At 47.2% G+C, this 24,134-nt stretch overlaps 2 protein-coding genes and 1 pseudogene across 2 annotated transcripts; all 3 read left to right on the top strand.

Moving 5' to 3' along the window:
• Nucleotides 1–198: 198 nt before the first annotated feature.
• LOC147985721 (uncharacterized) lies at nucleotides 199–5,498 on the top strand (annotated as a pseudogene).
• Nucleotides 5,499–5,646: 148 nt separating this feature from the next.
• Nucleotides 5,647–7,611, top strand: LOC147985720 (uncharacterized). Its single transcript, XM_087541716.1, has 2 exons — nucleotides 5,647–7,193; nucleotides 7,284–7,611. Exons 1-2 carry the CDS (start codon nucleotides 5,674–5,676, stop codon nucleotides 7,609–7,611), a joined length of 1,848 nt encoding a protein of 615 aa, XP_087397842.1. The 5' UTR covers nucleotides 5,647–5,673.
• A 6,252-nt stretch (nucleotides 7,612–13,863) lies between these two features.
• LOC147985719 (uncharacterized) lies at nucleotides 13,864–14,520 on the top strand. Its single transcript, XM_087544231.1, has one exon. The coding sequence runs from the start codon at nucleotides 13,982–13,984 to the stop codon at nucleotides 14,324–14,326; it is 345 nt and encodes a 114-aa protein (XP_087400357.1). The 5' UTR covers nucleotides 13,864–13,981; the 3' UTR covers nucleotides 14,327–14,520.
• The last annotated feature ends 9,614 nt before the right edge of the window (nucleotides 14,521–24,134 follow it).

Below are 24,134 nucleotides of genomic sequence, written 5' to 3'. Positions count from 1 at the left end.
GGCCGAGTAAAACTGGCGCCTCTCTTTCTCCTACCCAGCGTCGCCCGTCTCCCGGCGACGCAGCCGCCATGCCCCACCCCCCTCCCCTGCCGCCACCAATGACCGTCTGGTTGGCCGGAATGGATAGCCCAGCCTCTTTCCTCACCCCGCCGGCCATCGTCGCCGGAAATCACCCACGCACCGAAGGAGAGTTTGGGGATGAAAAATAACCCATCGCGTCCAAGCTCCTCCAACCGCTCCAATGGCCTCCAGGGTGGCCACCGCCTCTCCGGCAACGGCCCGCCACCCTCCCGCCGCACCTGTCGGAGCCAAACGAGCTCGAAAGCCGCCGGCGCTCGCTGGGGCGGCCGCGAAGAAGAAGATGAAGAAGGCCAAAGTGGCGCCTCGTGCTGCAACTCCGGCGGCCCCTACGGCCACTGCTCCGGCACGGGCGGCGGCTTCAGCCGGCAAGAAGCATCACGGTCGCCAAGTGCTCGATGAAATTCCTACAAGGTAAAAAGAAAAACCTCGCGTCTTGTTGGTATCCGATAGTGATTGTTGGTAGTGTTTGCTTTGTTTATTGTAGTGCGGAGATGAACACGGTCGAATTCCTCGCCTCCTTGGAGTCCTCGACCACCGTTGGACTTGACGAGCTCAACTATGACTCGTTTTGGGATCATTTGGAGGTCGTCCAAGACATGGAGCAAGAGGTGACCGGGGAAGAGGAGGAGGCCGAGGAGATGGAGGCCGAAGAGGTGGTGGCCGAGGAAGAGGAGGTTGCGGAGGTAACCGAAGCAAGCACGAAGGTGCCAAGGTGTCGCACCCAAAACGACAACCTAAAGGAGGATATTGCTCTTTGCGATGCTTGGTGCGCGATCTTCATGTATGCAACGATCGGAATGGATCAAACCAAAACCATGTTTTGGGAGAGAATTATCGACCACTACAACAACTCCGTCGATGTGTGATCAAGCTGTACGCAAGGTTCTCTTGGGCATTGTTGGGGCCCCATTCATGATCAATGCCATCGATGGTCTGGGTGCATCAACCAAGTGAATCATGTGCCATCGAGCAGTGTGCAAGTGGAGGAGTATGCCCTTGACATCCAAGAACTATTCAAGCATAAAAACACCAAGTTCGGTCACAAGCCCTTCACGTTGCACCATTGCTATAAAGAGCTATGCAAAAACGAGAAGTGGATCCAAAGAATTGCAGAGACCACTCCAAAGAGATCAAGGTTGAGCCTATCTGTTGAGGATGACGACGAGGTTGACGAAGATGCCAACAATAGACCGGAGGGAAACAAGATTGCAAAAGAAAGAAAGAAGAGAAATTATTCGGTGGCACTTACAAAGAAGAACTTGTGGCAATGATCGAGACCAATAAGGTGTTGGAGGTCGAGCGCAAAGAAGAGAATATGGCAAGGCGGAATGAGCTCAGGGTGTTGGAGGATGAGAAATGGAAGGCCAAATTGGCGGCCGAAAATAGAAAGTTGAACGCGGAGGAGCGTAGGCTTGCACTTGAGGAGGAGAGGATTTGTGATGCCAAGAAGGCCGAAGAATGTGTTATCATGTTCATGAATCCAAACACAATGGACGAAACTGCAAGAAAGTATTGGGAGCTCACTCGTGGAGAGATCTTGGAAGCCTCTCTTCGGAATGTTTGTGGTGACCAAGGGGGTGGTGGCGGTGATGGTGTTGATCGAGGTGGCCGAGGGGGCGGTGCGGTGATGGTGTTGATGGTGGTGGCCGAAAGGATGGTTGTGTTGGAAATATGCCCTAGAGGCAATAATAAATTGATTATTATTATATTTCCTTGTTCATGATAATCGTTTATTATCCATGCTAGAATTGTATTGATAGGAAACTCAGATACATGTGTGGATACATAGACAACACCATGTCCCTAGTAAGCCTCTAGTTGACTAGCTCGTTGATCAATAGATGGTTATGGTTTCCTGACCATGGACATTGGATGTCGTTGATAACGGGATCACATCATTAGGAGAATGATGTGATGGACAAGACCCAATCCTAAGCCTAGCACAAAGATCGTGTAGTTCGTATGCTAAAGCTTTTCTAAATGTCAAGTATCATTTCCTTAGACCATGAGATTGCGCAACTCATGGATACCGTAGGAATACTTTGGGTGTGCCAAACGTCACAACGTAACTGGGTGACTATAAAGGTACACTACAGGTATCTCCGAAAGTGTCTGTTGGGTTGGCACGAATCGAGACTGGGATTTGTCACTCCATGTAAACGGAGAGGTATCTCTGGGCCCACTCGGTAGGACATCATCATAATGTGCACAATGTGACCAAGGAGTTGATCACGGGATGATGTGTTACGGAACGAGTAAAAGAGACTTGCCGGTAACGAGATTGAACAAAGTACCGGGATACCGACGATCGAATCTCGGGCAAGTACAATACCGCTAGACAAAGGGAATTGTATACGGGATTGATCGAATCCTCGACATCGTGGTTCATCCGATGAGATCATCGTGGAACATGTAGGAACCAACATGGGTATCCAGATCCTGCTGTTGGTTATTGACCGGAGAACGTCTCGGTCATGTCTGCATGGTTCCCGAACCCGTAGGGTCTACACACTTAAGGTTCGATGACGCTAGGGTTATAGGGAATAGATATACGTGGTTACCGAATGTTGTTCGGAGTCCCGGATGAGATCCCGGACGTCACGAGGAATTCCGGAGTGGTTCGGAGGTAAAGATTTATATATGGGAAGTCCTATTTTGGTCACCGGAAAAGTTTCAGGTTTTATCGGTAACGTACCGGGACCACCGGGAGGGTCCCGGGGGTCCACCAAGTGGGGCCACCAGTCCCGGAGGGCTGCATGGGCCAAGTGTGGGAGGGGACCAGCCCCAGGTGGGCTGGTGCGCCCCCTCCACCAAGGCCCAAGGCGCAAGGGAGAGTGGAAGGGGGCAAACCCTAGGCTCAGATGGGCCTAAGGCCCACCTAGTGGTGCGCCCCCCTCTCTCCCCCCTTGGCCGCCCCCCTTAGATGGGATCTAGGCTGACCGCCATCCCTAGGGGTGGAAACCTAGTTGGGGGCGCAGCCCCTCCCCTCCCCCTATATATACTTGAGGTTTGGGCTGCCCAACACACATGAGTTCCTCTCCTTCTTGGCGCAGCCCTACCCCTCTCCCTCCTCGTCTCTTGCGGTGTTTGGCGAAGCCCTGCTGGAGTACCACGCTCCTCCACCACCACCACGCTGTTGTGCTGCTGCTGGATGGAGTCTTCCTTAACCTCTCCCTCTCTCCTTGCTGGATCAAGGCATGGGAGACGTTGTCGGGCTGTACGTGTGTTGAACGCGAAGGTGTCGTCCGTTCGGCACTAGGATCTCCGGTGATTTGGATCACGACGAGTACGACTCCTTCAACCCCGTTCTCTTGAACGCTTCCGCTTAGCGATCTACAAGGGTATGTAGATGCACTCTCCTTTCCCTCGTTGCTGGTTTCTCCATAGATAGATCTTGGTGACACGTAGGAAAATTTTGAATTTCTGCTACGTTCCCTAACAGTTGGAGTTGATTTCTTCGCCGAGGACCTCATTTGAGTGGTGGTGGTCGAGGGGGTGGTGCTGCATGTCATTGGGTGGCTCGATCCACAACATATACATGATATGTTTGTAGTGATTTGGGGTCAAACATTGTGTTTGAAGTGATGTCTTTTGGATGAACTTCACATGTTTTAATTTGATAAACGTGATGATAAAACTTTACGTTATGATGGCTATGATATGCATGTTTTAATTTGGATGTTTTTAAGATATGTATTGTGTAGTGTTTGAAGTTCATGCGGTTAGAGCACAAAATCTACATAATTTTATTTTGGGATATTTAAATTAGTGCCCCTGGTTCCTTAGTTGTGCTCACTTTTCCCCACGCTCCAAACATTTGCTCACTTTTCCCCTGTTCCTTAGCTGAAACTCTCACAAATGCTCATAGCGGGCGTTTGCCGTCTTGACCGTCCATTGACCGTTAATTGCTGACGAGTGGGGCTGAGTCTTCGTCTGACTGTTGCTTGCTGACGGGTGGGACCGCAAGGAGACACGTATTGGGCAGCTTGTCTGAATCTGAAACAGATATAGACAGGCCGCACTGCACAGCGCCGCCCCGCCCCCTCCGTCGGCGTCTTGCCGCGTCCACCGCAGTTGTTTCCTCCACCCTATGCCCTCGTTCGTTCGTCGGCGATGCCGCGTCTCCGCCAGATATAGCCCCCCCCATCTGGGGTTACATGGCGATGTTGAGTGAGGACGCCCGGATGCAGTCGATCGTGGAGAGGATTGGGTCGAATCCGCGGGAGATAATTCATGGATTAAACCTGGGTAAGCATTGTTTCCTCTCAAATTGACGTTCTAAGTCGTATTATAGGCCGTATTTGACTTCTGTTTGCTTGAATTGTTCGAATTTGTGCTTGATTTTACCCAGCTAACTGAAGCCTTTGTTTCCTTCCCCGGCAAAATAGGATTGATCCTGCGCTGGCTTTCCGGCTGGCGATTAGAATGGAAACTAGTGTGCTGCGTGGTACTAAACCGCATTTGATTTCATCATTTTTCTATCCCAAAGTGGTAGAAACCAGCATGTCTTTCAAAGATTTGCGAGCTGAGCTCCGAAACACCTATCCCTGGAGTGATGCCCATGTTGTTGAACTGAATTACTTCAGCAGTGATGAGCAAAGATTTCTCCCACTAACTTGCGACGATCATATGCCGTTGCTTTTTGCTGGGATTGCTGGCTGCCGATTCGGTAAACTCCAAATCGATGTGCTTCAGCCGCGCGTAGAACGGGCGAAGGGGAAGGGAGTTCAGACATCATATATCTGTGCTAATAGCCAGCACCCCGGCACTCCTTGTAGGTCGACACCAAGTAAAGCAAGTGGTTCATGGAGCCACAACATGCCTGCTGCCAATTCTGGTTCCGATTCAGCTGCTGCTTCTCGTGTACCTTCTGCAGTTGGTGTAGAAGAAGATGCAGAACCTGACGAGGCAGTGCCTACAAATGATGATGAAGACGAGATGATATTTCCTGAACTGGTCGATGTAGCCAGTCAGCAAGCAGTGGATGATGAATATATGGAGGAGCCCATCAGCCAAGCTAGGTTTGATGACACTGACGATGAAGAGAAGGTGGAGAACATGGACAGCTTAATCGAGGATGAATACGATGGTGATGACATGACAACAATTGAGTGGAACAGGGAAAAACCTGAGCTTAGTGTAGGTACCATTTTCCAATCAATGGTGGACTGTCGGAATGCAGTGACAACATGGTGCATTATATCTGAAAACACCTATAAGATTAAAAGGAGTGAGCCAGCAAGGTTCACAGTTTTTTGTCCATATCCTAGGTGTAGGTGGAAGTTGCATGCATCTCGTATGAGAAAGAGCAAATATATTCAGGTAATCCAAGTTCAGTTAGTAATTTAGTTTCAGATCGTTGAGTAAGATTTCTTAACTGTTCTTTACCCTTTTATTTTGTTTCAGATAAAGAATAACCCACACAAGCACACCTGTCCACCTGGAGGGGGAGGGGGGAAGGCCAAAACCAAGCTAGCAAAAACTAGGTGGGTGGCAGATGCTATATTGGATTGGCTGAGAGAAGAACCTGGACTTGGTCCAACATCACTCCATGGGAAGCTTTTTGAGAAGTACAAGATAGAAATTCCTTACATGAGAATTTTCAATGCTAGGGAAAAGGCTCTTGACAGAATTAATGGTCAATGGAATGACAGTTTTCAGCTGCTTTACACTTTCAAAGCTGAAGTGGAGATGGCAAGTCCAGGGAGTGTTGTAGAGATTGACAAGCATACAGTTCCATTCAAAATAAAAGGAAAGTCATTTCAGAAGGAGTGCTTCAGAAGGGCTTTTGTTTGTTTCAAGGCTTGCTGGCAGGGGTTTCTAGATGGTTGCAGACCCTATTTGGCTGCAGATGCTACGCATTTGACTGGAAGATGGAGAGGACCGCTAGTAGCAGCTTCTGCAGTTGATGGACACAACTGGCTATTCCCAGTTGCATTTGGTGTGGTGGAGGCAGAGTCTGAGGAAAGTTGGGTCTGGTTTCTGCAGCAGTTGCGCAACATTATAGGCACACCCCCAGGTTTAGCTATACACACAGATGCTTGCAAGGGTTTAGAGAGTGCAGTGGAAATTTTATTCCCTGGAGTGGAGCATAGGGAATGTATGCGACACCTAGCGCATAATTTCAAAAAGAAGTTCAAAGGTAAAGTTTATGATGAGAACTTATGGCCAGCATCATACACATGCAGCAAAAGGAAGCATGAACACCATTTGAGAGTGTTGTATGCTCAAAATCCTCTTGTGAAGGAGTACATGGATGCACATCATGGCAAGGTGTGGTCAAGAAGCAAATTAAACGAAATCTGCAAAGTAGATTATGTGACCAGTAACCTTGCAGAATGCTTCAATTCAAAGTTCAAGTCAGTGAAAGGGCTCTTGTTGTGGCAAGCATTTGACAAGATGAGGCAAATGATCATGATAAAGATGGCTCTTCGCAAAAGAATTGCAGAAACACAATATGTTGGTCATCAAATTCTCCCATCACTGATTAAGGCATTGCACTTGAAGGCAAGAGGACTAAAGATGAAATGTATTCGATCTGGTACATATGAGGGAGAGGTTACCTATACTGACACTAAAAATAGGGTATGGAGGTATCCTGTGACCCTAAGTACTAGAGAATGTACCTGTAGGCAATGGAAGATCCGTGGGAAGCCATGCATACATGCCCTACATCTGATGACCGTTATCGGGGCTGCAGATGGTGAAGTTGATCAATATTGCTCTGAGTATTTCTCTGTTGCCAAATTTATGGCTGCTTATGCTGACAATGTGCCTGCACTATTGGGGAAAGATCAATGGAACATAGTAGATCCAGGGTTCAAACTCCACGCTCCTGTCATTACTAGACTACCAGGAAGACCAAGGAACCAGAGGATTAGAGCAGGTGAGGAGGGTCGTCTACCAAAGAAGCGTGCTTGCAAAAAATGTGGAGTTCTGGGGCATATTGCTAGGCTTTGTACCAATGCAGTGGATGCATCATTTGGAGAGGAGGAAAGATGGACAGCAGCCAATGCTGAGGAGAATGCAGCAGCAATGGAGACTGAAGATGCAGTGGAGAATGCAGCAGCAAATGAAGCAGTGGAGAATGCAGCAGCAAATGAAGCATCTTGGTACGTGTTTGCACCCTTTGTAGAATGCAGCTACCCTTTTGTTTGCATTTGTTCTCTTTTTTGCCTATGGCTTATAATTTTATTTACCAGCTCTAGGGAGAAAAGGCCAAGAGATGAAGAAGCAGAAGATTTTGAAACCATGGCCTTTGATGGTTTTGAATCTATAAGAGAGGAAGAGGAGGGCGTAATTTTTCCAATTGTGCCTTTAAAGATTACTGAACCCATAGATGACCGTCAAATGGTCGTCAAGTGCTCGGCGAGTGCAACTACTCCATCAGCACCTCCACGAGAAAAACCCCAAGTAAATCCCAAGATCAAAAGGAACAAGAGTCTGAAAGAAAAGAGCATCTCAACTAGGGAAACCAGGAGCAAGACGGTGAAGCCAGCTGCAAACACAAGGAGCAAGTCGAAATTTTGAATTAAGTTGTTGGGAAATATTTGTGTTGTCAATTTGAGGGCGAGTGGATCGCTTAAAACTTGGTAGATTTGTATTAAGATGTTGGCATCTTAAAACTTGGTAGATTTGAGCTACTGTGATAACTTATCAGTTGTAATAATGTTGCTTCTACTTTGGTTTCTTATTTGAGTCAGAATTCAAATTTCCATCAAAATTTGAATTTAAATCAATATTTGAATTTGGGCCAAAATTTGGATTCGAGTCAAAGTTGAAGTTGAACATTGGAGGTTCATTGCTCTGTGCGGTGTATTTGATCGAGCATTTGAAGTCCAATATTCGTAGGTGAATAGTCCGAATGAGAAATGTGCTAGAAACGAGCTCGAAAACTAGGGTAAACAGCCCTATTTGAAATCAAGTTTTTTTTGACCTTGCCTAAATGAGGCATATATATTTTTATTAACACTTGTTCCATATATATAGGGTAAAAACGAAGTCTCACTATTTATTGATTAATATTCATATTACTACATTTTTTTGAAAAAAATATGCTTTTAATTCAAAACCGTCAAATAACACGTTTTAGATATGAAAATGAAAAAGTAAGTTCAGATCCTTCTTACTCACTCCAAAATGAAGCTATGGAGATTTTTCTGATTTTTTTAATTATTTTGATTTTTTTTCAAACCCTAAACCCTCTCTCCCTATTCTACGAACTCTGAAAATGTTCATAGGTGATAGCTCATTTGTGTGAAGACTTTTTTCATGAAAATGACCTACACCAAGTTTATATTTTTTTCTCATAACCTTGTCACATATGACGGCTATGTGCGCAAGAATTACAACATTTTGGTTTTTTTTGAATTTTTTTAAAAACATTTGAACTTGATTTCGACAGATCACTTCAAAAAATGATTTTTCAAAAAAATGCCCCTATACTGAGTTTATATTTTTTATGGTAACTAGGTCTCATAAACAGACGAACTACGTTTGTTTTATATTTTTGCGATTTTTTCTAATTTAGTTATGGCCATTTGAAATCTGGTCAAACCCTAATAACCCCGTTGACTCGCTCATAACCCCGCAGAAATGCTCCAAACCCTAGCGTCGAACGTGCGCCGTCGGATCCTACCAAGCGCCAAACACCACCCGTCAGATGTGGGGCAGGCATGCGCAATCCGCGTGATGCATCCTGATTGGCTATTGCACTGTCCTTCTCGGGTTTTTTACGATCTGCCCCACTTTACATATGAAATTGTATTTTTCGCACATGACCACCACATGTCAGTGTTAAGAGTTGGTTCAAAAATTGAAACTGCAAAATACAATGTGGCAAATCATCAATATAGCTTCCCCTTCTCCTCTTCTCCATCTGACAGACAAAGGCGTCGAGCAGATGGAGCAATTCCTCTGTTTCTTTCCCCATCTTCTCGTTCTTCTTCCTCTCGAGCAATTCCTCTGTTTCTTCCTCTCGGGCGATATGTCGACCTCCTCGTAAGCCCCCCGTTCCACGTGGCCGGTGTATGGTCCAGTGCCGATGACTCGATGCACTGACTGCCCACGGACTGCGCCACTGAAGCGGTTGACTTCGAAGGAGAAGAAGAATGGGAACTTTGGGCGCGAGTTCGTCAAATGCGAGAGCAAGCCGGAGGGGCAGGTTAGATCTAAGTTTTCCTCGCATCCTTTATCTCTAATTTCTCAAAAAATCTGTCAGGTTTGGATTTAGGTTACATGATTTCGTTTTCAGATCGTGAAGAAATGCCACCATTTCGAGTGGATGGACGATTACATCCAGAGGCTTCAAGGGTCGGGCTTGCTGGATTCGAGGGGGAATGCAATCCGCGAGTCCAATCTGCCCCATGACAGTGTCGCTCCGGCAGCAGTAGCGCGTCCGGAATACCCGATGGTGGTAGATGTCGAACTGAAGACGGAATTGAAGAAGATGAACAAGAACTTCAAGAAGCTAATTGAGTTGAAGAAGCTATCCAATCTGATAGCTTTAGGAATACTTGCTCTAGGAATTTTTTTACTTGATGGCCATCTCTCGTTAGAGATGTTTGTCTACTGTTGTTGCCACTGTTTAGGAATCCAAGTCTGTTTATCTCAAATGCAACTCTGTTTAGTGGATCACTGAATGTATGCAGTTTACTGTTAAGTTTCGACACTTTCAGTTTCGGCAGAAAACAACTACCAGTTCAGTGATAGGATTATTTTGTTAGCTAATAACCTCGAGTATTGGATCATACCATAGCTCGTCAGATGACAGTAAGTAGTACTTGAGCAGCACAAGGAATATACATCAAGTTCATCTCTTCTCTCTCGCACTTGCCAAACTTTTGTCCTCGAGTTCGTCAGTTCTGCTAAAAAAACCTAGTTCGCTGGCCCAAAAAGAAGCCCAGAAACAAGCGATGTTTCTTTTTTTGTTTAGGAAGGATTGCTTTGTTCTTTTTTGTTTCTGATTGCTTTTTTCATTAATTTGATTGCCCAATCTCTTCTGTCTCATTGAGGAATTTTTTTGGCTTTCCTTTATGGGTCCCTTCATTTTTTAGAATCAAAGTATTTGCAAACCGCAGTATTATTATGCCTAGCGAACCAATACTTCATGGTTAGAAAAAGAGGTCTAACCCTCTTTTTTATATACTTCAAACATAGTGTAGTTAAAACTACACTTTTGACTAAAGCCAAATATCTCAAAGTATTTGATACTTCAATATTTCTGAAAACCAAAGTATTCTTTGAATACCTAAAAAATACAGAGCTCTCAAACCAAAGCCGTGTACAAATATACAATATGTTCTTATTTTTAGAAGGCATCTATAAACACATCATTTTTAGTTTGTTTGGTTAATTTTTCCCACGCCAATTAGCCGTGTCTAAACTTGGGACAAACAAAATACAAACATAACAAAGCATTAATATAACACACATAACTTAACTTAGATAGGGTTGCTAGGGCAACATAAGTTCTTACATAGACACCGATAGATAATAGTTTAACCTTACATAGATAGCTCGGGCAACACACACACCAAACTCACACTACATAGTAGATAGATAGGGTAGCTAGGGCAACACCGTCTTCTTCGCCGCCGGCTTCAGTACTCCTCCTCCTCAAGGCCGTTGTCGCCGAGGTAGTACGGGAGGCTGTGCATGTGATTGCGAGCGGGGAAGATGCTCTCGAAGTTGGTGAAGATGTTATAGGTCGTGAATGCGATGAACTCGCACCCACACCAATACACCTTGCCGAGCAGGTAGTAGGCATCGAACCTGTTGGTGAAGTGGACGACGAGCCCTACCACTGGAGCGTTGGCGTGGGGAAGCTGCTCCACGAGGTTGAACATGGGCGGCGAGCCCGCCGGGAGGTGGTGGAAGCCTGCACGGAGGAACCCCCGTGCAAGCTCAGTGCTTCCCCTCCAGCGGGAGAACGCCCACACGCGGAGGGATTCCTCGACGACGACGTTGGCGGGGTACCGCCGTTCCGGCACGGTGGGCGGTGCTTGGAACGTTGGCCCGTTGTACTGCATCTTGCTCGCTTCGCTGAGTGGAACGGCTTTGGCTTTTGGGGGAAGAAGAGAAGAAGTTGGAGGCGCAGATGGATCTGTAGAAGAAGAGGCAATGGAGGGCAGTTTAAATAGCCGGGGAAGATGAAGTGGTACACGCGCAAACGGCCGGCGTAGATCGTGACTCAGTGCGTGCGTGAACCGATGCGATCATCAATGTGTGAACGTGAATCGATGCGAGCATGCTTTGCGTGCTCTACGTTGGCGGCTGCCTGCCTCCCCTTCTGTGTGCTCTGCGTTGGCGGCTGCCTGCCTCCCATTCACGAGCGTGCGTGCAGCCTGCGGCGTGAACCAATGCCTCGACATATGGACGCGACCGTGCGTGCAGCCTGCCCCTTCTGCCACCGGCACGTATGCCTGTGACGTGTGAAACGACGCTGCGGAGCGACTGAATCCACCAGCAACCGTGCGGCACGGATCGATGCGTGCGTGTCGGCGTGCATGCATGCGATTAGGTTTAGATCACTAGATGCGTGCGTGGCGGTGTTCGCATGCATAGCAGGCTACATCGATGCCAAAGCCGGGCATGCATAGCAGGCTGCATCCATCGATAGCAGGCTTTTCTAATTTATTACCAACAAACTAACGGGCCCGTCCTATGAACACAAACACGGCCCAACCAGCGAAGCCACAGCCACAGTCAACAGAGTCCAACGTGGCCCTACAAGTCAGTTAACGGCCAAGACGGCAAACGTCTGTTATGAATATTTGTGAGAGTTTTAGTTAAGGGAATGGAGAAAAGTGAGCAAAAGTTTAAAGCGTGGGAAAAACTGAGCACAACTAAGGAATTGGGGGCATAGATGGAATAAGCCCTTTTATTTTTACTCCACTAATTATAGAAGATCGGCTACGTGCGGTCACCGTTAGGGAACTTTATGTCCTCTACCTTTTAGGAGATCGATTAGAAATGCCCTAAGCTGATTGCGCCATCGGGTGCTTCACCTTATCCACATGTCGCTCGCTCGGTTGTTGTGGGCTATGGTATTGGAATACACATACGTACCAGCTACGGTCCATGGCCTCGTGCGCAACTTCTTCACATGAGCCACTTTTGCCGTCCTACTATCGCGTGCTTGTCATAAATAAATTGGTCACTGTCAGTGATCACCTAACACCGAGCGGTTCGTCAGTCATGTCAAAGAGTGCGTATAAGATAAAGCATGTTCAATACCGACACTTTGAGAACCTAACAAACACGGACGATCTTGGTGCATCTTGCTTTACAAATCGAGTGAACGAGCAAAGGAAACGGAAGCACCCACGATTCGAGCTGCCGAGAGTTGATGCCACCGGTCAACACATTTTTCTCACAGTATTTCTGCTGATAGCATCCTTGTTTACACGCACTACGCCGCCAAGGCAAATGGGACGATGCAGCTAGGCAAGTTCAGAATTCCTTTTTTATGTCATGGTGAGTGCTGTTAATTCCTTTTTAGCCATTGATGGGAAGTTAGTTTTTTTTATATTTTGTCTTGTCACCAACTGTACTCCAATCGCCCGCCGGTCCCTCTTAATTCCGGTCTTCGCAGCTGATGGCGACTAATAACCGTGGAGCTCAAGCTGTACGTATACAGTATAAGTTGGTTGCTTATACAAAATCCACAAGAAGACATGAATGCGGTACTGTACTACTCCCTCGGCCTCGAATTATTTGTCGCATTATCTATTTCTGCAACGAGTAATCCGGGACAGAGAGTACATTCCGAGAACCATTAGTCCATATATTTACTACCTCTACAACTGCAAAACGCTACTTAATTTCTGCAGAGAGGCACGAAAGGGTGAAGCCTGATACATCCAAGCAGCCATATTTTCTTCTTAAGTAAAGAAAATGAGTTGTGGTCGTACAAAAGGAAAATAAAAGACTTAATGCATGCACATGGTCCGTTACACTTTTTTAGCAGCTTTTTCGTTTCTTTCTTTTCTCCCTTGTTCCATTTCACCTACCGTGAGCATGAGCATATGGTCAGTACTGACAAACGTGTTTGAACCACTACTTGTTGCCTGGACGTGTCAAGTGTACGGTGAGCAAGCATGAAGCATCTGATCGACAACTGAAAACTAATGTACTGCTTTCTGGATATTATTAATGTTTGCTTCGAGCTTTACCTGAACTGTACGCTACACAAACAGTACAGTAGTACTACTTAATTTGGATAAGTGTGGCTTTTCAGTTTAAATACGTTTGGCTATTCCACACTACATGCCATCCTCAAGCACTCTTAACTAAAATCTAACATATGAGGCTAGAACAAATGCAATTAGGAAGCCAACTTTTCTAGGAGAATATGGTTCAGCTCTATGGCTCTACCAACAATTATGAGCTAGTACCAACTAGTGTAATACTTATCAATATAATCGGACATGTGTGTAATTACAAAAAATTAAAAAAAACAAAGAGAGGCAGGTATGTATAAAGTCACCTTCTGGTGAAACTCAGTACAATTATCAGTAGCTCTTTTCAAAGACACATCTGAACTGCCTCAATTCTAATCGAATTGATTACCAATATCCAAGAGACCCACACGTATGTTCTTTTCCCAAGATTCGTTCATGCATGTTCATATTGTCATTTCAGCGTAACAGCATTTGCCAACAAGCATCTTAATATAGTACACTTTATTTCATCAAGAGCTATGCACATGCAGAGCAAGTCACCAAACGCACAGCCCATCATCCCCTGATCCCCTCTCCTCCTCCCGCCCTCTTTATATACCACACGCCAACACGAGAGGGGCCGGGAAAACAGAAACCACGGTCGAGCTGAGGCTACTGTACTGCCTCTGCCTGCACCAACCAAGAAAGCAAAAGCCCAATCAAGAAGAAGGAGAAGAATGGGGGAGGCGCCGTGCAGCGTGGTGGCGCCGCGCCGTTCCCCGGCGCGCTTCCGCCTGCCGCGCCACGGGCTGCGCCGCAAGGTCCACGTCGTCCGGCTCGGGAACGGCGGTGACGGTGCCGGCGCACGGGCTGGCGGGGTCCGCGGCCTTTGCGGCCTCCGGCGTCGGATCAAGCTCCGATGGTTCCGCAGCGCCATGTGGCGCCTGGCCGAGCTCTGCGTGGCGGTGCTGTCGGGGCCCCCGGGGACGGCCGACGCCCCGCCGTCGTGGACCGGCGTGGAGCCGTGCTTCGCCGCGCCCTTCCTGCCGGCCGCGCTGGTGAGGCGCGCGGGGCAGGAGTAGCCAGCCTAGCTGGTGACGGTGCTGCCCTGTGACTGTGGTCATGAAGACAACAGCACTAATGTATATACACTACTCACTACTGCTCAATGGAGAAGTAGATTGATTATATGTAACGAATTTTTTAACCGCGACTCAAGCGATTTGTTGATGTCTGAAAATCTGAAGATTGCATTGCTACATTTCATTCTTTTTAAGACCCTTTTTTTTTGCTTCCAAAGCAGAGGCAAGTTTGGTGCTGTATGGTACGACTGTGCTATAGCAATTCCAAATTCCAATCATGTTGGGAGTACAAACCATGGTTTGCTTGTGACCTACTAGTGGACTTGAGCAGTACATTTGTACTGCGAAGCGATAATTGATCCGTGATTCCGTGCCCGGCCGATATTCTCGGAGGATTATGTCGAGAGTCTGCTCCATGCTCACCAATAATGCCGGAGAGTAGAAGCAATGAAGCAAAGCAAGGGTTGCCGAAATTCCGCGTTCGTAAACGGCAAGCAAAGCTAGTCGGCAAAGTCGTTGCAGAAATCCCAAGTTCTGGTATACGGCACACCGGCCGATCCGCCATGGGCGCCGGCCCCCGTTCTGTGCATGTGTGTTTGGCAGGCAGAGGCAGGAGTGATGTCAGGCCAGTCTCTCGCAAAAAAGAAAGAAAAAGAGGAGGATTGAAGTCGGGCCAGCCGAGGTGATGATGGAGTCGTAGCTGAACGAAGCCGAGCCAACATTCGTTTCAAAAAAAAAAGCCGAGCCAACAGGAGATAGATAGACGAGTTACCGGGCGGAGCACGCATGCGGCATGTTGCACTGTTGTCGCCATGAATGCGAGGATAGGGATAGGGAGAGGTGCCCTGCCCGCCTTGCACTGCCATGTGCACCGCCCTGCCCTGCTGCTTGCCGATGCTAATGCTCGGCCGGGGTGGGCAGGGCATGCTGCATGATGCGTCCTCGTCGACGCCAGCCAAGACCTACTACCCTCATCACGGGGCCGTTGCATCCGCCCAGGTTACGTGCGTGCGTGGGTTCTCAAAGGGAAGAGAAGCCGATCCTTGTCGCGTGCATTGCCTAACCCGTGATCAGATCACCCATCTGCTTCTCGACTCGGTGCCCGGTCGATCGAGCAGCCGTCTGCGTGCGTGCAAGCTGGAACGTGCGGGTCATCGGTTTGGCAGGGGGGTTGGGGTAGATAGATAGGAGTATGTGCTGTGTCTGGATGGCGCTGCCACGGCGCGCACCTCCTCATGCGTTTTCGGTGACAGCGCCGCGGATCACTGGTGAAAATGCAGCTGTAAATGAGAGAGACAGACAGAGAGAGGCCAACGCTGCCGTGGATCTGCGGATCCAAAGGGGGGCAGACACATCGTGCAAGATCTTACTGCGAGATCACCTTGTCACGATGGTAGATAATGATTGATGGATGGGTGCTTCCGGATTGAGGTAAAAGCACCCAGGTACCCTAACTTGCATGGAATGTGATGTTTTAGTCCTAAACTTGCAAAATGCACCTTCATCATACCCCAACTTGCACTCGATGTGATGATTTAGTCCCCGACCTATCGTAGCGTGACAAGTGGCAGCCAGGTGGCTGGTTCGGTCATCGCCCGCACTTTTACAAAAAACACCCTACAGTTTTTCATAATCAACCCGCGCTACAGGAGAGCACCTGCATTAATTCTGCCTGAAATCCACTTCGCGTCCGTTTCAAGGATATAGTTGTTGTTCATTCAATTAACATTAGCACGACCATTCAATTAACTGAAACTGCATTGCAGATAGCATTAGCATTAACTTCGATAATTAGGGTCTGTTTTCAGTCAAATCCGCATATAAGATTCACGTTGTAGTGCTTAAAAGGGAGGCGAGCAAGCAGGCTGGCCAAAGTTCAGATAAGAAGGACTAGTTTTCATCGTTGTTCTCTTCTTTATGGAAGATTAGATGCCCGCCAAAAGTGCACCATTTTCTGTGGAGGTTTGCACACAACAGCCACCCAACTTATATGAATATAAAATAGGAGTGGTGTTGATCTGGACACTAGATGCGCAGTCTGCGGGAAATACTTTGAGGATGGAGGCCATTTATTCTTCAAATGCAAACTAGCAAAACAACGCTGGAGAGCCCTGCTACTTGATGATGTCTGATCTGAGCTAGTCCAATTCACCAATCCAAAACAAGTTCTCCAGACATTTTTTGATCTGCCGGAAGAAAAGAAATTACTGACACTTGCTTGCCTCTGGCAGTGGTGGTCTGAACGGAATGGGGGAAATCATGGAAGGAAAGGAATGGAGGTTGATGCGTTTCAGTTTGCTGTGAGACGCCATGTCAGGGATTGGATGGAATTCTTCGCGTCGAAAAAAGTAGCTCACACATCAACGCAAACTAGATGGGAGACCCCTCCACAAGACTGTGTTAAGATCAATGTAGACGCCTCATTTAACGCAAGTTTGGGCCATCGAGGGTGGGGTATGATTTGCATAGATTCGGAATCAGACATTAAGTTCCTGGCAGCAGGATCTGCTGATGACGTTTCTGATGCTCTACATGCTGAAACCATATCCCTCTCACATGTTGTTCAGCTAGCTGACCAACTGGGCGTGGGGCGGGTAATTTTTGAGACTGACAGTCTCAACTTGCAACAAGCAGTGACCTCCAACTCTTATGACTTTGCTCCACTGGGACAAATGTTTCGAGATATCAAGGCCAAACTCAATTCACAATTCATTAGCACAAGTGTAATCCATGTCTCACGTGACTGTAACATGCCATCACATGTACTGGCAGCAAGGGGCGCAGGATTAGCTAATGCTGAAATGCGTTTGTGGTTGGAAAATTTTCCTGGTGATGTAACCCGTTATGTAACCAGCATCTCAGCCGTGTCATAAATGGAATAAGAGTGTTCCATGTCAAAAAAGAAGAGAAACAAACCAGTGTTTGATCAATATGCAGGCAGTTATGTAGTTAATTTGTTACCAAACTTAATGCACTACAGAACCGAAAATGAACACATAGATAGTATAAACTACATAAGAATTGGTCAGTGTACTAGACAGAGGACTCGGTAACTATAATCTGCAATACTTTATCTACCTTATTAATGGCTCCTTTGTCACCACCTTTCTCCAAGGCAATGATATCTGGTGTATCCAGTGTGATGGTTATTTGTTTCATCCCTTGTCTGAGTAGACTGCAGGCATATCTGTGAAAAAGAGCATCTGATTTTAAGTTCATAAAATTGGCCAAATATCGCTATAAGCATCAAAACATCTAGGAGAGATGCTATACCCGATGTTGAGGGCGGTCTCCGTCTTGTCGCCCGTTAGCACCCATATCTTGATGCCGGCCTTAGCAAGTTTGTCGATGCAGTTAGTGAGTCAGGTACCTAGAAAAAGGGAAATTAGCATGCGCAAACCAAAGAGAAGTCTTGAACTGTTCCATTTTGCAGCATGAAAGAAGATAAGATTTACTCACCCCCTTTTGCAGCTTGTCCTCAACGGCGGCGGCTCCAAACAGAATCAAATCCCTCTCTATCAAATCTGTCGCTTCGTCAATCAGCTCATCCCGATCAGCGCTGACAGAATTCTTAGCTGTTGTGAAGTTCCTTTCGAATTTAGTGTATTCGATCTCCTCAAGTTGACGGTATGCAAGAACTAGTGTCCTCAGGCCAGCATCAGCGTAATCATTTATGTGCTTCTGTGTCGCTTCACCATACGTACTCTGAGAGTTTGACAGCCTCTCGTACATTATACTGCACATTATACGTACTCTCAAAGTCCCAGTCTTATCCGTGAGAATCGTGTATACTTGGCCCAGCTCCTCGTTCATTGAATGGTCGTGCTAATGTTAATTGAATGGACAACAACTATATCCTTGGACGTGCAGTGGATTTCAGGGAGAATTAATTCAGGTGCTCTCCTGTAGCTTGGGTTGATTAGGTAAAACGGCAGGGTGTTTTTTGCAAAAGTGCAAACGATGACTGTCCAGCCACCTGGCTGTCACTTGTCACTCTGTGATAGGCCGGGGACTAAATCATCACATCCAATGCAAGTTAGGGTATGGTGGAGTTGCATTGTGCAAGTTTGGGACTAAAACATCACATCCCATGCAAGTTAGGGTACTTCGGGTGCTTTTACCTCTTCCGGATTGATACAGCGAAAAGAAGCGGGAAAGGATAGGGACGCCCAGACAGCAACAGCAACAGACTGGGGATATTATCGCAATGCCAAACAAGATAGAGTATAATGTGAACGACCTTGACCTGTTTGTCAGCCGCGATTATCATCAATTCCCCAGACCAATTTCGGATCATCATCGACTGCAAGCTTTCCAAGCGCTCCGGGAATTCATTTCCAGAGAATGGGCCAGGCGCAGGCGCAGGCGTAGGCGAGGTGGTCGACGCCATGCTTTCTTTCACCAATCTAGCAGCGACCATCATAAGTGCCGCAAGCTGGCAGTCGGTAATACTCAGAGCATCTTCAACAGAGCCGCTACAGCGCTTTTACCGTGCCGAAAGTGCGTTTTAGCGCGACGGATAGGAAGGTTGCTTCACCAGACGCTGCAAAATTTTAGCGTGGCGCTGTAGCACTTCAGCGGGCGCCAGCGACGAGGCCAGTCTAAAGTTTCTGTGGGGTCAATGGTATTTTTTGGATTTTTTTCTTCTTCAGTATGAACAGTAACTGGACGGTGTTTTTAGACTTATTTTCTAAAAATCTGTGGGGTCAACTGACCCCACTGACTAATACGTAGCTTCGCCGCTGGCAGGCGCGGTAAAATCCAGCGCGCGCCCAACACAAACAACATTTCTCACTCAATGTGAAACCAAAAGATCAAACACACACAAAATAAATCAACAATAAATAGTTCAATTATTATTACAAGTCAAACAAATAATTTATCTTCAATACAACAAATAGTTATGACCAATACAACAAATACTTCATGGCCAATACAACAAATAGTCAACAATACAACAAACATACAACATCAAACTAGTTTTGTCGCCTATTCCAGGACCATCACTCCTCGATTAGATCCTTTTGAAGGTCATCATGTGTTTCGGCACATCGAATGGCATGATAGGAGGCAACAAAAGCGAGCCACCCTCTCAGCCCTCCTCTGCACTCGCACGAGGTGTCCCATCAACTCATACTGAGAATAGTGTAAATCTTGCCCACGCTTGTTCTCGGTGATCATGTTATGCATGATCACACAAGCATTCATGATGTATCAAAGGATCTTTTGATCCTAAAATCTAGTCGGTCCTCTCACGATAGCAAATTGGGCTTGCAAAATCCCAAAAGCTCTCTCTGTATCTTTCCTAGCCGCCGCTTGAGCATTGTGGAAATCAAGATTTTTCTTAACTTGCGGTGTCGTCAACGGCTTCACAAATATTTGCCGCCTTGGGTAGATGTCATCCGTAAGATAGTAGCCATAGTTGTATGTATGGCCATTTGCTACAAACTGCAACGGTGGCATCTCACCATTTGCAATCCTATTCATGAGTGGTGACCGTTGAACAACATTGATGTCATTCAAAGATCCTGGCATTCAAAAATATATATTTCAAATCCAAGTCTCCCGATCGGCCACCGCTTTAAGGATTATAGTGGAACCCTTTTTCTGACCGTGGAATTGTTCATGCCATGCCTTAGGACAGTTCTTTCAACTCCAATGCATTCAATCTATTGAGCCAAGCATACATAGAACACGCAAGCTTGGTTCATCTCCAAAAGCCTTGCGGCGTCTTCGGACCAAACACTTGCATAATTCCAATTGTGAAGCGCTTGACACACATGATGGCTTGACACTCACCTATGCCCAAGTGATCATCAACTAGATCCGCCGGAATACCGTATGCCAACATACACAAAGCGGCGGTCACCTTTTGAGAGGTGCTATGCTCGAGTCTTCCAGCGGCATTCCTCCTTTGCTGAAAAACCGATCATGGCCCACCGGTTTCTCCACAATGTGTTTGAACAACTCGATGCTCATCCTAAAACGGCGCGAAAGTAGGACTCGGGGTATGTGGGATTCTCCATGTAACGCCCCGAGACCGATGTGCCAGGTGTCCTTCAGTTATTCGCTGTTGTTGCCTTGTCATTGCTTGTGTGTCACGCTTTGCATATCATGTCATCATGTGCATTTCATTTGCATTCATGTTCGTCTCATGCATCCGAGCATTTTCCCCGTTGTCCATTTTGCAATCCGGCGCTCCTATATCCTCCGGTGGTCCTTTCTACCTCTTTTCGTGTGCGGGTGTTAAACGTTTTCGGATTGGACCAAGACTTGTCATGCGGCCTTGGTTTACTACCGGTAGACCGCCTGTCAAGTTTCGTGCCATTTGGACTTCGTTTGATACTCCAACGGTTAACTGAGGGACCGAAAAGGCCTCGTGTGTGTTGCAGCCCAACACCCCTCCAAAGTGGCCCAAAACCCACCTAAACCTCCTCCATCATCTCGGTCGTTCGATCATAATCGCGTGGCCGCAAACCACACCTTATTTGGACTCTCCTAGCTCCCTCTACCTATATATATGCGTGCCTCCCGAATTTTTTGCGCAGATGAAACCCTAGCCCCGCTCCTCGCGCCGCCGGACAAAACTCCCCACCACCGGCCGGACATGTCCGCCGCCACCGCCACCTCACTCCGGCCTACCGGAGCACACCACGTCACCGCGCCGCCGCCCCGGGCGAATCGGAGATCGCCACCTGTCCCACCGCCGCCTCTCTCTCCTCAGCCCCGCCGCCGGCCCGCGCGGCCCGGATCGGGCCCGCGGGGCCCAAATGTCGCCACCGCCACCCGAGGAGAGCGCCGCGCCACGACTCCTCTCCCGCCGGCCACCGCTGCTCGCCAGCGCGCCTCGCCTCCTTCCCGCCGGCACCGCCCTTCGCCGGCGTGGCCCCGCCGCCGCCGCCAGGCGCCCCACCGCCACGGGCCTCCTCCTCCACCGCGCCTCCATTCCGGCCTCCTCTCCGGCGAGCTCCGGCGTGAGCTTCGGCCGGCGAGCCCTCCTCTCCGGCGAGCTGGTGCAGCTCCGACCACCACCATCTTCGTTTCCGGCGACTTCTCGGCGAGCACATCGGTCCGCGTGTGATCCAGATCTGGATCTGGAGATTCCACTCGGTTGACTTTTCCCTCCGAACCCTAATCTTTTGGCATTTTTCATTGCATCATAACTCCATAACTCCCTCACCGTGGCTCCAATTCATGCGTGTAGCATATCAAAATGTTCGTCACGACGAGTACATCATTTAATCTCATTGCATCATTTTCATTTGAGCTCATCTTGATGCCTGAAATGTCGTTGGAAGAGGGCTATGTAAGGATTTTGTTAGATCTGTTTCAGCAAATGCCATTTTGTCATTTTTGCCATAATTAATGTGTGCATGCTATGATCCTGAGCTCTACATGTGTTTTGTAATATGCCATGCCATCTTTACAGGGGTGTATGCCATGTATTTTCATGATATTTGTGGTGACTAGCACGAGCATGCAAAGTAGCGTAATCGGTAATGCTGATTTCAGGGACTTAGAATTTCTCTAAGTCCTTGTCTTGATTTTGTTGTTATGCCATATGTTCATGTTGTTTCCTAGTGATCCATGCCTCTTTTGAGGATGATCAGTAAGGATGTTTTGTTAATATTGTTGTGCTATATCTATCCATGTCACCCTAGCTTGAGCCAATCGAGCTCTACTTTTGCTATAAAATGTTCCTGGCAGATCGTTGACAAGTTTAGCAATTTTGCCGAGGCTGTTGTTGTTGATCCGTGCATGCTATGTTGTTGTTCTTGCCATGTCTAGCTTCTATGCCATGTCTTCTTCATGGGTGTATGCTTAGTTTGTCATGCAATGCTCTGTAGTGAGTGCATCGAGCTCATAAACATGTCTACTCGTTAACTGTTTTGCATGCTCCAGTTTTTCACTAAGTCTGAATCTGTTTATGGTTTTTCCATGTTCACATGCTTGCAATTCTATTTTCTGATCCCTTTTGGCTCAAGGTCACTAAGGGACTTTTGTTAAGTGCTTTGAGTAGCTTCATTTCATGCCTTGCTTTGCTATGTTATGTTCCTGTAGCATGTAGTTTTCATGCTCTAAAGATTGCTACCTGATGATAAATTCCAGACTTGTGTTAATTTCACTAAGTCTGAAACATGTTATCTTTTGCACTTTTGCCATGCTTGTTTGAACCTGTTATTGAGTGAATTAGCCGTAGCTCAGTGTTCATCTTTTGTTAAACATCATGAGTGGATCCCTGCCATGTATTTTGTTGCCATGTTTGAGTGTTGTAGCATATTTATCTTGTTGCATTTAGATGGTCACTTGCTGTTAATCGCAGATCGGTGCCATATTTGTTTTGCTTGCCATTTCCAAACCGTGCATCCGATTCCGGTGATCTTTATTATCGATTTCAACCGAAATCACCTCACCTTTCCAGTGGCACTCTTGGATTTCCATGTTGAGGCCAGGTTCAATCATTCCTTGTCAAATCATGCATATGCACCGCATACCGCATCCCACATATCATACCATGTTCATGTGTTGGTTGTTTACTATGTTGTGTGCTTCTTTCCGGTGTTGCTTCTTCGGGTTGGTTCCATTAACGTCGCGTTTGTGAGGACCCGTTCGACTACGTCCGTTTGTCTTCTTCATGGACTCGTTCTTTTTCCTTGCGGGATTTCAGGCAAGATGACCATACCCTCGAAATCACTTCTATCTTTGCTTGCTAGTTGCTCGCTCTTTTGCTATGCCTATGCTGCGATACCTACCACTTGCTAATCATGCCTCCTATATTGTTGAACCAAGCCTCTAACCCACCTTGTCCTAGCAAACCATTGTTTTGGCTATGTTACCGCTTTGCTCAGCCCCCTCTTATAGCGTTGTTAGTTGCAGATGAAGATTGGAGCTTGTTCCATGTGGGAACATGGATATTTTGTTGGGATATCACAATATCTCTTATTTAATTAATGCATCTATATACTTGGTAAAGGGTGGAAGGCTCGGCCTTATGCCTGGTGTTTTGTTCCACTCTTGCCGCCCTAGTTTCCGTCATATCGGTGTTATGTTCCCGGATTTTGCGTTCCTTACGCGGTTGGGTTATAATGGGAACCCCTTGACAGTTCGCCTTGAATAAAACTCCTCCAGCAATGCCCAACATTGGTTTTACCATTCGCCACCGAGCCTTTTCTTTCCCTTGGGTAGGCCTGCCCAAGGGTCATCTTTATTTTACCCCCCCCCCCCCCCCCCGCGGGCCAGTGCTCCTCTGAGTCTTGGTCCAAACTAGAGCCCTGTGCAGCGCCCCCTCAGGGAAACTCGAGGTTTAATTTTAGTTGTATGGAGAGCTCATGTAGTGTGCCCTGAGAACGAGATATGTGCAGCTCCTATCGGGATTTGTCGGCACATTCGGGCGGTGTTGCTGGACTTGTTTTACCATTGTCGAGGATGTCTTGTAACCGGGATGCCGAGTCTGATCGGAATGTCTCGGGAGAAGGAATATCCTTCGTTGACCGTGAGAGCTTGTGATGGGCTAAGTTGGGACACCCCTGCAGGGTTATGAACTTTCGAAAGCCGTGCCCGCGGTTATGGGCAGATGGGAATTTGTTAATGTCCGGTTGTAGAAAACCTGAAGTTGATCTTAATTAAAATGCATCAACCGTGTGTGTAACCGTGATGGTCTCTTCTCAGCGGGGTCCGGGAAGTGAACACGGTGTTGGAGTAATGCTTGACGTAGGTTGTTCTAGAATCACTTCTTGATCATAGTTTCTCGATCGTGCCTTGCCTTCTCTTCTCGCTCTCTTTTGCGTATGTTAGCCACCATATATGC

Source organism: Triticum urartu, chromosome 2A (genome assembly GCF_056163025.1).
Source record: "Triticum urartu cultivar PI428250 chromosome 2A, HENAU_Tu73, whole genome shotgun sequence".
NCBI lineage: Eukaryota > Viridiplantae > Streptophyta > Magnoliopsida > Poales > Poaceae > Triticum > Triticum urartu.
This window is presented reverse-complemented; position numbering and strand designations above follow the sequence as displayed.